This window comes from Rutidosis leptorrhynchoides, chromosome 3 (genome assembly GCF_046630445.1).
Source record: "Rutidosis leptorrhynchoides isolate AG116_Rl617_1_P2 chromosome 3, CSIRO_AGI_Rlap_v1, whole genome shotgun sequence".
Lineage (NCBI taxonomy): Eukaryota > Viridiplantae > Streptophyta > Magnoliopsida > Asterales > Asteraceae > Rutidosis > Rutidosis leptorrhynchoides.
This window is the reverse complement of record NC_092335.1, coordinates 328,957,741-328,974,378: the sequence shown is the minus strand read 5'-3', so window position 1 is coordinate 328,974,378 and position 16,638 is coordinate 328,957,741. Positions and strand designations below refer to the sequence as shown.

General features: G+C 31.7%; 1 protein-coding gene across 1 annotated transcript in view; it reads right to left on the bottom strand.

Annotated features, from left to right (window-relative positions):
- LOC139901122 (uncharacterized) overlaps positions 1 to 10,395 on the bottom strand; it is a 63,862-nt gene extending 53,467 nt beyond the window's left edge. Inside the window, exons 1-2 of the mRNA XM_071883860.1 lie at positions 10,326 to 10,395; positions 9,927 to 9,985 (exon numbers count right to left, since the gene is read on the bottom strand). Of these exons, the coding sequence (XP_071739961.1) occupies positions 9,927 to 9,985; positions 10,326 to 10,395 (129 nt within the window). The remainder of the gene's footprint in view (positions 1 to 9,926; positions 9,986 to 10,325) is intronic.
- Positions 10,396 to 16,638: the final 6,243 nt, after the last annotated feature.

Here is a 16,638-nt window from a genome sequence, read left to right as displayed (position 1 = left end):
TTTTTAGGACTGAGAATACATGCGCTGCTTTATAAATGTTTGACGAAATAGACACAAGTACTTAAAACTACATTATATGGCTGGATTATTAAACCAAATATCACCCTTTTTAGTCTGGTAATCTAACAATTAGGGAACAAAAACCCTTATTGACGCGAATCCTAAAGATAGATCTATTGGGCCTAACAAACCCCATCCGGGTTACAGATGCTTTAGTACTTCGATTTTATCATGTCCGATGAGAGTCCCGGAATGATGGGGATATTCTAGATGCATTTTTTTTAATGTCGGTTACCAGGTGTTCACCATATGAATGATTTTTAATTCGTGGGTTACGCGTATTATTTTGTACTCGGGTTACGTGTACAATTAAATATCTGAAATCTTGTGATCTATTAAAATGATGGAAATGAATATTTATGATAAACTAATGAACTCACCAACCTTTTGGTTGACACTTTAAAGCATATTTATTCTCAGGTATGAAAGAAATCTTCCTCTGTGCATTTGCTCATTTTAAAGATATACTTGGAGTCATTCATGGCATATTTTAAAAGACATTGCATTCAAGTGGTTGAGTTCAACAAGATTATTATTAAGTCATTTATAGTTTGGATATATTATGAAATGGTATGCATGCTGTCAACTTTCGTTGAAATGAAAGTTTGTCTTTTCAAAACAAATGCAATGTTTGTAAAACTTATCATATAGAGGTCAGTACCTCGCAATGAGACTAAATGTTGAAGTGTTCGTCCAAGAAGATTAGGACGGGCCTTTACATGGTGGTGGGTGATGGTTGATGGTGGTGGTCGTGGTGGTTGATGGTGGTGGTGGGTAGTGGTTGTGGTGGTGAGTGGTGGTGGTAGTGGGTGGTGGTGGTGGTTTGTCGTGGTTGGTGGTGGTTGGTGATGGTTGGTGGTGTTGGTCATGGAGGTGGATGGTGGTGGTGGTTTGTGGTGGTTGGTGATGGTTAGTGGTGGTCATGGTGGTGGGTGGTGGTGGGGGTGGGTGGTGGGTAGTGGGTGGTGGGAGGTGGGTGGGTGTTGGTGGTGTTGGTGGTGGTTAGTAGTGGTTAGTGGTGGTGTTGGGTGGTGGTTGTAGTGGTGGTGGGGTGTTGGTGGTGGTTGGTGGTTGTGGGTGGTGGTGGGTGGTGGGTGGTGGGTGGTGCTCATTGTGGTGGTGGTGTGACGACCCGAAAAATTTCGACTAATTTTAAACCAAACTCTCGATAAGATTTAATATCTTTGACACAATAAGCAAAGTCTGTAAGGTTGAGTCTCAAAAATTTTGAACTGTTTCATATATTCAATTGACCTTCGACTTCTCTCGACGATTCACGAACAATTAATTGTAAATAGATATGTATGTATGTACATATAAATAATAATTCAAAATATAATTTGAAGTATTATATGTTGTTGTTATAAAAAATTAATAAAATAAAAATAGGATATTATAATAATTATTATTTAAAATAAATCTCTATATATAAATAAAGTATATTAAAAAAAAATATTAAATGATTGTAATACTCGTTTGATGTTTCGATTGATATTAAGCAAGTTAAATTCAAACTTATGTAATTTTAAAATAAACGGTGATACGAAAATGAGTTCTATAAATTTTAGGCTTATTAAAAATGTATTTAGGAACTATTTGTTAAGTTTTAACACTTTTTAAGTTTTATGTAGAAATGAGAGGGACAGTTGATGTAATTTTTATTTAACAAATTAGTGATCGAATTTTATACCATAATGACCAAAATAAATAAATATAGTTAATTTAAAAATATGGGATTTTTCTGAACACTTTTATCCATCACTGATTTCGCACGATACACAGTCCGAGAAAACTGTCGGCACAAGAGTTTAATATGGAGGCGGCTATACTATTCTTTTAACATGTTTAATCTTCTAATCATTCGCCAACTTGTAAGAATAGAATAAAAATATACGTACTGATGCTTTATATACATATGTATGAATGGAGTTCACTAATCCTATCCACACCTTACCATCTTCACTCTACTTCATGTATTCAATTTCTCTATTTCTTACTTGTTTATCGAGCCACCGGTCATCACCTTCATCACCTTGAATCACCACCACCCATACACCTTCGAAAAAAAACCATTTGTTGTTGTTGAACCGAGACCGAGAACAACACTTCTATCATCTTATAATTGCTACTTCAGTCATGATCGAACCCCATCTAATCACCTTCATTAAACCTGCAACCACTAAACCACTTCAATTCACCATCGTTATGTTATCATCACCACCCCAAACACTTAAACCCACAACAAACCACTATCACCATTATAACCGTCACCACCTCGCCATTCCTATCTATCTCATCTTCTCTCCTAGTAATCAAGAACTATGAACAACCATGATCACCTTCCTCATTCTTGATCAACCACCTCACAAAACCACCACTTCCATCGGCTACTACGGCGAGAACCACCATCATCGATTTTCTGTTTCTTTCTTCTTATAATGATCACAAACACCATCTTTGGAAACCATATCAATCACCCTCAACCACGATTACCATCTTCATTAGCTACTGCTGCTACTATTGGCCATCATAAACCACCATCATGATCACCATAATAATCACCATTACAATCGGCACCTGTTACAACTGTTTTTCTATTTCCCTTTTTGAACCACCCTCTCCATTCGAGTCACCCATTTAAACACCACTTTCATCAAACACCATCCTTAAACACCACCACATACGGTTGTGTGTATATTTTGTTTTCTCGAACACCTGCTACTGCTAGTCCTTTGTTTTTCAATCGATCGCAGCAAGACCAAACACAATTCAACGAACCTGCTACTCGTTACTGTTTCTATTTCAGTACATACCGCTGTTTTTTTATTTATTGAATTAAACGAATAATGATGATATTAAAGAGATGATGGGGACGTTTAAGATAAAGATGATAATGATGTGGGATGATCGTGGACACGTACAGGTGATGAATTGTATGTATTTTTTTGCTGCCATCCAATTGTTTTTAAACACCAACGAAATCCACCTCTTTTACTTGGGCTTGTGTGTTGTTGGACCAAGCTTGATTTAGTTATCGGGCCACTTACTCTAAATAAATTCCAGATCAGCCAAAGAACCAATTGTGGGAGCTGTTGTATTTTTTTTGTTTGTAAGGATGACGTGAAACAACAAAAGATGATGATTTAATATAATGATAATGAGAAACTCGATGTTAATGATGATGATAGTTGATAATGGTGTTGTTCGAAAATGATCATGATGAAGTTAAAGATCGAGAATAATAAAGATGAAGGCTTCGATGATGAATCACGAAGGATGATACATGATGCTGATGATGATAAACATAGGATCATAATGATGATGACGTTAGCTAAGTAAATGATGATGTTAAAATGAGAAAAACAATAATCGGTTTCGTATATATTAAATAAATACAAATGCGAAATATTACAAGAATGTAAAGTGGTTCAATGGTTTGGGAGGGATTGGTTGAACGAGTGGTCGCGGGTTCAAGCCCGGGCAGTGACATATCCATTTTGGAGGATTATTACTTTAAGGTAGTTTTATTATAATTATTAATATTATTATTATTATTATTATTATTATTATTATTATTATTATTATTATTATAACTATTATTATTATAATTATTATTATTATCATCATTATTATTATTATCATATCATTATTAGGAGGATAAGTATTATTATTATTATTAATTAAAATAATCAATTTATTAAAATTAATATTCTTAGTAAAATTATCATTTTTATCATTATTATTATTATTATTATTATCATAATTAGTATTATTATTAATCATTAGTAGTATTAGGTATTATTAACAATATTATTGTTTTTTTATAAAAAATAAAAATAACTTATTATTATTAGTAATATCATCATTATCAAGATTTTTATATATTACTATCATTATTTTTACTATCACTACTATTATTTATTATTATTATTATTATTATTATTATTATTATTATTATTATTATTATTATTATTATTATTATTATTATTATTATTATTATTATTATTATAAAAATATTTCAACTTTCTATTATAGATATTATTTTACCAAATAAAGTATTAGTTATATAAAAACATATTTTAATACAATCCTATATATATAAAGATAATAATCTTAATACGTTATATTATATAAATAAACTCAGTCGATTATATGTGATATGTGTTAATATATATACATGATATATGTTCGTGAATCCAAGGCCAACCCTGCATTCTTCAGTATCGTCGTATGAATATTTTTACTACAAAATATCGTATAGTGAGTTTCATTACTCCCTTTTTTAATGCTTTTGCAATATATATTTTTGGGACTGAGAATACATGCGCTTTTATAAATGTTTGACGAAATAGACACAAGTAATCGAAACAACATTATATGGTTGAATGGATCGAAACCGAATATGCCCCTTTTAGCTTGGTAGCCTAAGAATTAATAAACCAGTCTACTAATTGACGCGAATCCTAAAGATAGATCTATCGAGCCCAACAAGCCCCATCCGTTGTTGCGGATGCTTTAGTACTTCGAAATTATCATGTCCGAAGGATGTCCCGGTATGTTGGAGATATTCTATATGCATCTTGTTAATGTCGGTTACCAGGTGTTCACCATATGAATGATTTTTATCTCTATGGAAGAGATGTATATTTATGAGAAATGGAAATGAAAATCTTGTGGTCTATAAAAATGATGGAAATGAATATTGATTATGATAAAGTAATGAACTCGCCAACCTTTTGGTTGACAGTTTTAAGCATCTTTATTCTCAGGTATGAAAGAAATCTTCTGTTATGCATTTGCTCATTTTAAAGATATTACTTGGAGTCATTCATGAAATATTTCAAAAGACATTGCATTCAAGTCGTTGAGTTCATCAAGATTATTATTAAGTCAATTATAGTTGGATATATTATGAAATGGTATGCATGTCGTCAACTTTCGATGAAATGAAAGTTTGTCTTTTAAAATTAAATGCAATGTTTGTAAAATGTATCATATAGAGGTCAAGTACCTTGCAATGTAACCAAATGTAATGTATTCGTCCAGATGGATTAGGACGGGTCGTTAAAGTTGGTGTCAGAGCGGTGGTCGTAGTGAACCAGGTCTTGCATTAGTGTGTCTAACTAGTAGTTGTTAGGAAGCATTAATGAGTCTGGACTTCGGCCTAGTAGTTGTTAGGATACATTAATAAGTCTGGACTTGAACCTGGTCTGCATGTCAAAAAGTTTTCCTTATCATTCCTAGTCGGAAATTACCTGCGTATCATTCTTAAGTCTAGACACATCTTACTGCATTGATTGCATGAATAGTGTATAGACAAAAATTCATATCTTAGCGTATCTGCTGATTCATAATTTAGCGTATCTGTTACTGTGAACTTTTCATGACGTATTCCATAAATTCCTCCGTAATCTACGAAATCTTTTGTTCTATATATATATATATATTCTATGTAATTAGAATACCATCCGATAGATGGAAATCATTTCATATCGAAAAATCCTTTATTCAATCGTACGAAATGGAATTCGCCACTAGTTCAAGTCCCTCGGATTCCGATATGGAATTTCACTCGAGCTCCGAAAGCAGTGTGACTGAAATGGATCAACCAATCAGCCATCATCAATTTTAGATGAAATAGGGATGGGTTCGTAGTCAACTTAATCAATGGAGACAAGAAGAAGGTGATTCCTTCCATCCACCACATTTCCCTCTTGGCGAAGAACCTGAAGCACTTACCAGTGAACCAGTCTGAAACACCATTTTCTCCCTCACTTCCTGAATATCTCGCCACGATTATATTCTATCTAAAATTCTAAACCTTATTCATTCGCTCGTTCCGACCGACAATCATCCCGGAATAATATAAGAGGTCAACGAACTTCGCGCTCAAATAATCAATTTGGAGAATATGGTACAAAATTTACCAGCTTCAGCAACATCATCGGCACCAATAGTACCATCAATAAACAGCACCAGTACCATCAACAATCCATGCCTCAACATCTCATTCTGTACCTCGAATATAATCATCGTTCTACGTATCGTTCTACATCAATTATCTTCGTTCTTCATGGAGATTATGTAATCTATAATGTTTTATAGATTATGTATTCTAGTTCTAACGGTAAATCAAATGAGATTAATATTATATTAACTCATTAAATCCATGATTACATCTGAAAAAATTATATATGTAAGTATATTTTCATAAAGATTGTAATTAAAAATTCTTTCGTACAAACTGTTAATGGTGAAAATATTTTAACAGGTAGGTAATACCCGAGGAATATTTAGATTTCACATTAATAAGTTACAATGTATATTCTTTAAATCTGATTCAACGGTCATTTACTACATTAATAAGTTACAATGTATATTCTTCAAATCTGATTCAACGGTCATTTACTACCCTACTTACATCCAAAGATATACGTATCCATTCACAGCAGAATAACCATTTTCATTCAAATTTCATATTTGGATTTTAATCTATTAGAATCCAACACGTGGCATAATGAAGAAAACATTTGACAAAATAAAATTTGTTAGAAACAAACAAATTAAATATGAAAAATTTTGTTAAGAATCCACGCTAACAAAATCCTAGCTAATTGTTCCTAGCTAACTGTTAATTCCCTATTACATTATCGCAATTTAATTATCGCAATTTATTTGTCATAATTTTAATATTCGCAATTTTATTTATCGTCATTTAATTTCTGTTATTTATTTTACGCAATTTATTTATCGTCATTTAAATAATGTTATTTACGCATTTAAATATTGGGACACGTATACAAAGTTTTGACATATCATATCGACGTCATCTATATATATTATTTGGAATAACCATAGACACTCTATATGTGGTAATGATCGAGTTAGCTATACAGGGTCGAGGTTAAATTCTAAAATAATATATATACTTTGAGTTGTGATCTAGTCTGAGACATGTATATAATGGGTCACGATACGTATTAATTAACTCGAATATTAGATATTAAACTACATATGAATTATTGAATTACTAACTGTGGACTACTAACAGTGGACTACTAACATTGGACAATTAAAATGAATTAAAATATTAATTATAACATTTGACACTAAACATTTCTTCAAGTTTGTCACTTGACTTCATCTTAAACCTCATTTGTATCTTGACGATTCCAATCTGCGTTCAAACCTTTCATGATTCTTGAAAACACCTCAATCGAGAGGATGAACCAACCGCACTTTATCTACTGAAGAAAATATTGATGCATATAGTTATGAACCTGAAAATACTCGGAACCTGAGTAAACATTAAAAACGTATCTGTATTAGCTCCTTTGGCATTGTTATTACTGAAAATAACTTTGCAATCCTTTTTCAAAGTAGCCAATTTTGTCACAGCTTCAGCAAATCAATTTCGACTTTTCATTCGAATGAACTCTATTATAACTTTGATATAAGTTTGCCATTCATCATCGTTAATGAGAAACCGTTTATATCCCATCATGTTAGCAAAAAACTTATCAGCAACTTCATTACTCATTGGCTTAAGTCTCTCCAAAAAGCCATTATATATGTTCAATAAAACCCTATCATATACTCATCCGTATCTTATAACAAGAATTTACCATACCAATTACTGGGAATCAGCAATCAGTATTTTAAATCTCGCAGCATTTCTACATCAACAGTTATATGTATACATAGAACATCTATCTCTTAAAATTTTGAGCTTCCATTCTGAAATTCTGAAAATCAACCAGTCTACGAATCAACGCTCTGAATTTTAAAAAAGTTGAATGAAGCAACGAAAGCTATAAATGACCTTAACAGTCGAAAGTTTGATGATAAAGAATAGTGGCTGAAGAAGCCCAAAAGATGAGAAAATTTAGAACTGAAAAACGGATTGAGCAAACCATGAAGGAGGCTGTGGAAAAATCACAAAGACTAAACCTGCCTTCAAAGAATCCAAATGATTCAGTATCTGCTGAAGTCATTATCGAATACCTTCCTCATGACTCTAAACCTTTACGGACTAATCTTCATCATCATCAATCGATATTATAAATTCTAAGATATCATCGTATCTTTTATTATAAATATCCTCGATACTTCTGAAGATATTTTCATAACTATTCTTATCTGAAATCATTCATCTCTTCGCGATATTAGTGTTACATCAGAAAGGAAACGGTTTTAGTTTCTAAATTCTAAGAAACATGAAATTAAAATATGAATGTTTTTGAAGTAGTGTTGGGAATTGAAGCATGAGTTAGTATAATATAATGACACTTGATCAACGTGATTATATTGCAGTAAGTCATGCTGAGTTTCTAATGAAACGTGATGATTCACAGACTATAACGTCATCATGTGTCATGTTATACGACTCTTTCATTCTACCTAATCTCCAAACATATCAAGAACATATCTTCCTGATAGTTCTATCTTTTCTCTTAAATTCTGGTAATTTAACCAATCAAGATCTTGCTATCTCAATTTCTTTCTTAGAACATTAACTATGTTCATTCTAAAATTCATATCTACGAATTCTTGACCATTATTCGCTTAACTTAAAGTCTGGAAGAGAAAACCAAAGTATGGAACTCCAAAATATAAAGGAAACGAAGAGAGTGGATTTATAGTGAAATATCCGACAGAGCAATTGAGACAGATTATCGCATTGAACCAAAGAGGATCCTAATTTCCTTAATTATCAAAGAACCAAATTTTATTACGAAGATTTCCTCTAAATTCCTTGATTTCTGGAAATCAACCGTGACTACGTCACCAGACAAGACGAATCTGCATTTATTCATTTCACTCTTTTGTGATAGCTTCATTCGTACTCTTCGAATAATCAAATTGTTTTACCCATATTACTCAATGATGATAAAACTCAATTAATCAACTCATATTCGTCATGAAAATATTTTTATTGTTAGCCATGACCACCTCACTCAAATTTCGGGACGAAATTTCTCTAACGGGTAGGTACTGTGACGATCCGAAAAATTTTGACTAATTTTAAACCAAACTCTCAATACGATTTAATATCTTTGACACAATAAGTAAAGTCTGTAAGGTTGAGTCTCAAAAAGTTTGAACTGTTTCATATATTCAATTGACCTTCGACTGCTCTCGACGATTCACAAACAATTAATTTTAAATAGATATGTGTGTATGTACATATAAATAATAATTCGAAATATAATTTGAAGTATTGTATGTTGTTGTTATAAAAAATTAATAAAATAAAAATAGGATATTATAATAGTTATTATTTAAAATATATCTCTATATATAAATAAAGTATATTAAAAAAATATTAATGATTGTAATACTCGTTTGATGTTTCGATTGATATTAAGCAAGTTAAATTCAAACTTATGTAATTTTAAAATAAACGGTGATACGAAAATGAGTTCTATAAATTTTAGGCTTATTAAAAATGTATTTAGGAACTATTTGTTAAGTTTTAACACTTTTTATATTTTATCCAGAAATGAGAGGGATAGTTGATGTAATTTTTATTTAACAAATTAGTGATTGAATTTTATACCATAATGACGAAAATAAATAAATATAGTTAATTTAAAAATATGAGATTTTTCTGAACACTTTTATCCGTTACTGATTTCGCACGATACACAGTCCGAGAAAACTGTCGGCATAAGAGTTTAATATGGATGCAGCTATACTATTCTTTTAACACGTTAAATCTTCTAATCATTCGCCAACTTGAAAGAATAGAATAAAAATATATGCACTGATGCTTTATATATATATGTATGAATGGAGTTCACTAATCCCATCCACACCTCACCATCTTCACTCTACTTCATGTATTCAATTTCTCTGTTTCTTACCTGTTTGTCGAGCCACCGGTCATCACCTTCACCACCTTGAATCACCACCACCCATACACCTTCGGAAAAAAAAACCATTTGTTGTTATTGAACCGAGTTCGAGAACAACACTTCTATCATCTTATAATTGCTACTGCAATCATGATCGAACCCCATCTAATCACCACTTCTATCATCTTATAATTGCTACTGCAATCATGATCGAACCCCATCTAATACCTTCATCAAACCTGCAACCACTAAACCACTTCAATTCACCATCGTTATGTTATCATCACCACCCCAAACACTTAAACCCACAACAAACCACTATCACCATTATAACCGTTACCACCTCGCCATTCCTATCGATCTCATCTTCTCTCCTTGTAATCAAGAACTATGAACAACCATGATCACCTTCCTCATTCTTGATCAACCACCTCACAAAACCACCACTTCCATCGGCCAGTACGGCGAGAACCACCATCATCGATTTTTTGTTTATTTCTTCTTTTAATGATCACAAACACCATCCTTGGAAACCATATCAATCACCATCAACCACGGTTACCATCTCCATTAGCTACTGCTGCTACTATTGGCCGCCATGATCACCATAATAATCATCATTACAATCGGCACCTGCTACAACTGTTCTGCTATTTCCCTTTTTGAACCACCCTCTCCATTCGAGTCACCCATTTAAACACCACTTTCATCAAACACCATCCTTATACACCACCACATACGGTTGTGTGTATATTTTGTTTTCTCGAACACCTGCTACTACTAGTCCTTTATTTTTCAATCGATCGCAGCAAGACCAAACACAATTCAACGAACCTGTTACTCGTTACTGTTTCTATTGCAGTGCATACCGCTGTTTTTTTATTTATTAAATTAAACGAATAATGATGATATCAAAGAGATGATGGGGACATTGATGTGGGATGATCGTGGACACGTACTGGTGATGAATTGTATGTATTTTTTTGTTTCCATCCAATTATTTTTAAACACCAACGAAATTCACCTATTTTACTTGGGCTTGTGTGTTGTTGGGCTAAGCTTGATTTAGTTATCGGGCCACTTACTCTAAATAAATTCCAGATCAGCCCAAGAACCAATTGTGGGAGCTGTTGTATTTTTTTTTTTTTTGTGGATGACGTGAAATAACAAAAGATGATGATCAGATATTGAGTGTTGTGATTTTATGTTGATATTGATGATGGTGACGATAGGATATTAATATAATGACAATGAGAAACTCGATGTTAATGATGATGATAGTTGATAATGGTGTTGTCCGACGATGATCATGATGAAGTTAAAGATCGAGAATAATAAAGATGAAGGCTTCGATGATGAATCACGAAGGATGATACATGATGATGATGATGATAAACATATGATCACAATGATGATGGCGTTAGCTAAGTAAATGATGATGTTAAAATGAGAAAAACAATAATCGGTTTGGTATATATTAAATAAATACAAATGCGAAATATTACAAGAATGTAAAGTGGTTTAGTGGTTTGGGAGGGATTGGTTGAACGAGAGGTCGCGGGTCAAGCCCGGGCAGTGACATATTCATTTTGGAGGATTATTACTTTAAGGTAGTTTTATTATTATTATTATTATTATTATTATTATTATTATTATTATTATTATTATTATTATTATCATCATCATCATCATCATCATTATTATTATTATTATTATTATTATTATTATTATTATTATTATTATTATTATTATTATTATTATTATTATTATCTTATCATTATTAGGAAGATAAGTATTATCATTATTATTATTATTATTATTATTATTATTATTATTATTATTATTATTAATTAAAATAATCAATTTATTAAAATTAATATTCTTAGTAAAATTATCATTTTTATCATTATTATTATTATCATAATTAGTATTATTATTAATCATTAGTAGTATTAGGTATTATTAACAATATTATTGTAACATAATTAGTATTATTATTATTTCCAACATGTTAAGCAATCAAACTTGTTAAGACTTGGTTAATTGAAACGAAAATTATGTAAATGTTTGATCACCCAGTTTGACCAATGATTCACGAACGCTATAAGTTGTATATGACATGATGATACATATATGGATAAATATATATGTTTAACATGATATAATGATAATCAAGTATCTCATTAAATGTAGTAACAATGAGTTATATACTTAAAAATGAGACTATTGACGTAAGAAATTCGAAACGATATATATAACGATTATCGTTATAACAACGTCTTATTAAATAAATATATGAACCATATTAATATATTGTTACACTATATTTAACATGATAAAATGATAAGTAAATATATCATTAAGTGTGTTAACAATGAACTACATAAGTAAAAACAAGACTTCTAACTTAAGAATTTCGAAACTAGACATATACGTAACGATTATCGTTGTAACGATATTTTAATGTATATATATCATATTAAGATATATTCATATATCATGTTAACATGATAATATAATAATTTAACATCTCATTAGATATAATAAACAATGGATTAACAACATTAAATGAGATCGTTAACTTAAAGGTTTCAAAACAACACTTACATGTAACGACTATCATTGGCTAAATGACTGAACACTTTTGAAAGACTTCAAGACATATATCAAAGTACTTCCAGTTAACAAAAATACTTACAATTACATTCTCATTCATTTTCATCAACAATTCTGCACGTATGTACCCGTACATGTACTCGTAGAATACGTAGCTTCTAGATGTATTTACTATTGATATATACACTCCAATAATCAGCTCTTAGCAGCCCTTGTGAGTCACCTAACACATGTAGGAACCATCATTTGGCAACTAGTATGAAATATCTCACAAAATTACAAACTAATGGAGCCTTTAATGATACTCCATATTCACGTTTTCTACACCAACCATAAACACATTCACTTTGCAATTTTTATGAATCAAATTACTCTCTCTCAAGTGTTCTTCATTTTTTCTAAGTGTTCTTCATCATCTTCAACAAAATCTAGCTCAATCTAGTTCATAAATCCATACATAAACTAAGTTATAAAAAAACTACTCAAGAACACACCAACAACACTTTCAAGTTTGCTAGCTTACTTCCAATCTTGCAAATCCATTCCAAGTAATCATCCAAGATCAAGAAACCTTTGTTACTTACAGTAGGTTATCTTTCTAATTCAAGGTAATAATCATATTCAAACTTTAAATCAATTTCTATAACTATAACAATATTATTCAGAGTGAAAATCTTACTTGAACTTGTTTTCGTGTCATGATTCTGCTTCAAGAACTTTCAAGCCATCCAAGTATCCTTTGAAGCTAGATCCATTTTTCTCATTTCCAGTAGGTTTATCCAGAAAAATTGAGGTTGTAATGATGTTCTTAACATCATTCGATTCATACATAAACAGCTATCTTATTTGAAGTTGTAAACTTGTAATCACTAGAACATAGTTTAGTTAATTCTAAACTTGTTCGCAAATAAAGTTAATCCTTCTAACTACACTTTTAAAATCAACTAAACACATGTTCTATATCTATATGATATGCTAACTTAATGATTTAAAACCTGGAAACACGAAGAACACCGTAAAACCGGATATACGCCGTCGTAGTACAACCGGGGGCTGTTTTGGTTTGGATAATTAAAAATGAAAAACTTTGATTTAAAAGCTATACTTCTGGGAAAAATGATTTTTCTTATGAACATGAAACTATATCCAAAAATCATGGTTAAACTCAAAGGGAAAGTATGTTTTTCAAAACAGTCATCAAGATGTCGTTCTTTCGACGTAAATGACTACTTCTTTCAAAAACGACTTTTAACTTGTATTTCTGACTATAAACCTACACTTTTTCTGTTTAGTTTCATAAAGTTAAGTTCAATATGAAACCGTAGCCTCTTAAATCACTCAAAACGGATTTGAAACGAAGAAATGGCGGGTAAAACAAAATTGGTAAAAACTACTCATTTTAGCTACGTGAAAATTTGTAATAAATCTATTCCAACCATAACTTAATTAACTTATATTGTATATTATGTAATCTTGAGATACCATAGATACGTATACAATGTCTCGACCTATCATGTTAACCCATCTATATATATATATTGTGGAACAACCATAGGCACTATATATGTGAATGTTGGAGTTAGTTATACAGAGTTGAGGTTGATTCCAAAATATATATATATATAGTTTGAGTTGTGATCAATAATGAGATATGTATACACTGGGTCGTAGATTGATTCAAGATATATATATTAAGTTACTCATGTACTCTAAATTATGGGCTACTAACATTGGACTGCTAACTGGATAACTTAAATCATCAACACGTAATAAAGAAAATATTGTGAATATATTTCGATCATATTTTGATATATGTATATATTGTTATAGGTTCGTGAATCAACCCGTTGCCAAGTCTAAATTCTCGACGAAGTGATAATCTGTGAAAGTGAGTTATAGTCCCACTTTTAAAATCTAATATTTTTGGGATGAGAATACATGCAGTTTTATAATATTTTACGAAATAGACACAAGTAATTGAAACTACATTCTATGGTTGGATTATCAAATCGAATATCACCCTTTTAGTCTGGTAATCTAAGAATTAGGGAACAGACACCCTAATTGACGCAAATCCTAAAGATAGATCTATTGGGCTTAACAAACCCCATCCGAGTTACGGATGCTTTAGTACTTCGATTTTATCATGTTCGATGAGAGTCCCGGAATGATGGGGATATTCCAGACGCGTTCTGTTAATGTCGGTTACTAGGTGTTCACCATATGAATTATTTTTATATCTAAGTAAGATGCGAAAAGCCTGCTATGAGATGGTTGTTATGAAAAATGAAATCTTGTGGTCTATTATTATTATGATTTGATAAATGTAGAAATTAAACCTATAACTCACTAACATTTTTGTTGACGTTTAAAGCATGTTTATTCTCAGTTGATTATTAAGAGCTTCCGCTGTCGCATACTAAAATAAGGACAAGATTTGGAGTCCATGCTTGTATGATATTGTGTAAAAACTGCATTCAAGAAACTTATTTCGATGTAACATATTTGTATTGTAAACCATTATGTAATGGTCGTGTGTAAACAGAATATTTTAGATTATCATTATTTGATAATCTAAGTAAAGCTTTTTAAACCTTTATTGATGAAATAAAGGTTATGGTTTGTTTTTAAAAATGAATGCAGTCTTTGAAAAACGTCTCATATAGAGGTAAAAACCTCGCAACGAAATCAATTAATATGGAACGTTTTTAATCAATAAGAACGGGACATTTCAGTTGGTATTCGAGCGTTGGTCTTAGAGAACCAAAATTTTGCATTAGTGTGTCTTATCGAGTTTGTTAGGATGCATTAGTGAGTCTGGACTTCGACCGTGTTTACTTGAAAAATGATTGCTTAACAAATTTTGTTGGAAACTATATATTTTTAACATGTAAATATTATGTGAAATATTAATCTCTTAACGTGTTTAATATTGCGTGATAGATGTCTACCTCTAGTAAAAATCCCATCGACTCACCTAATAATATTGAAGATTCGAATATATATATTGGGAAGATTCACAAATTCCCGAAGAGGAACCGGAAGAAGAGGAACCGGAAGAGGAGGAACCGGAAGAAGAGGAACCGGAAGAGGAGGAACCGGAAGAGGAAGAACCGGAAGAAGAAGAGGAACCGGTGGGGGAAATAATAAAACGGTTAAATAAAAGAAAATCCTCAACCAACTAACCAAGGTTATTAATGGTCAATGGTGTTTCCATCAAGGAAGCAAAATATTGGGAAGATTACCAATTTTTCGATGAATCGGATCCCGATGAGGATTCTGATGATGATATAGAAATTACCTCAACTCAATTTAAAAAGGCAAAAGAGAATAATAAGGGAAATGGCATCAAAATAGAGAAATCTAGTTCCAACCCCGATGAACTCTATATGTATCGTCCACCCCCGGATTCCTTAAGTTGTAACAATGACCCGGGAACCTCTAAACCACCTGGTTTTTCTAAACCATTGTGGAAAACGATGGCTCGTATTAGGGGAACATCATATATCCCTAGAAACTTAGCAAAAAGAACTAAATTCGAAGAAGAAGAAATGAGTGAGTCGGAATAAGAAAGTGGTAATCATGCGGTGTAATATATGTAATATAGTGTGCTTGTGTTTTATTATATATGTAAAAATTGCTTGTATTGTTTAATAAGCATCTTTTATGAATCTAATCCTTGTCTATTTTACAGTATAAAAATACAAAATGGATGTTAAGGATAGGCGACCAAATATTTTAGAAGACCTACCTGAAGACATGATTGATGAAATCTTGTCTAGAGTCGGTCAGAATTCATCGGCCCAACTATTTATGGCAAAATCAGTTTGTAGAACATTCGAAGAACGTTCCGAGCATGCCTTAGTTTATAAAAGGCTTTCGTTTGTAATATGGGGGATATCACATTGGGAAGTCCATAAGTTACGACGTGTTTACTTTAACGCATATAATGCGGGAAACCCAAATGCTATTTTACGCTACGGGTTAAGAAACTATTTTGACTCAACGTATCCGAACATAGAACTTCATGATTTAGAAAGAGCTTCTAACATGCAACATAAAGAAGCATGTTATGCTTATGGGTTAGTGATGTTCGCTTCTCACC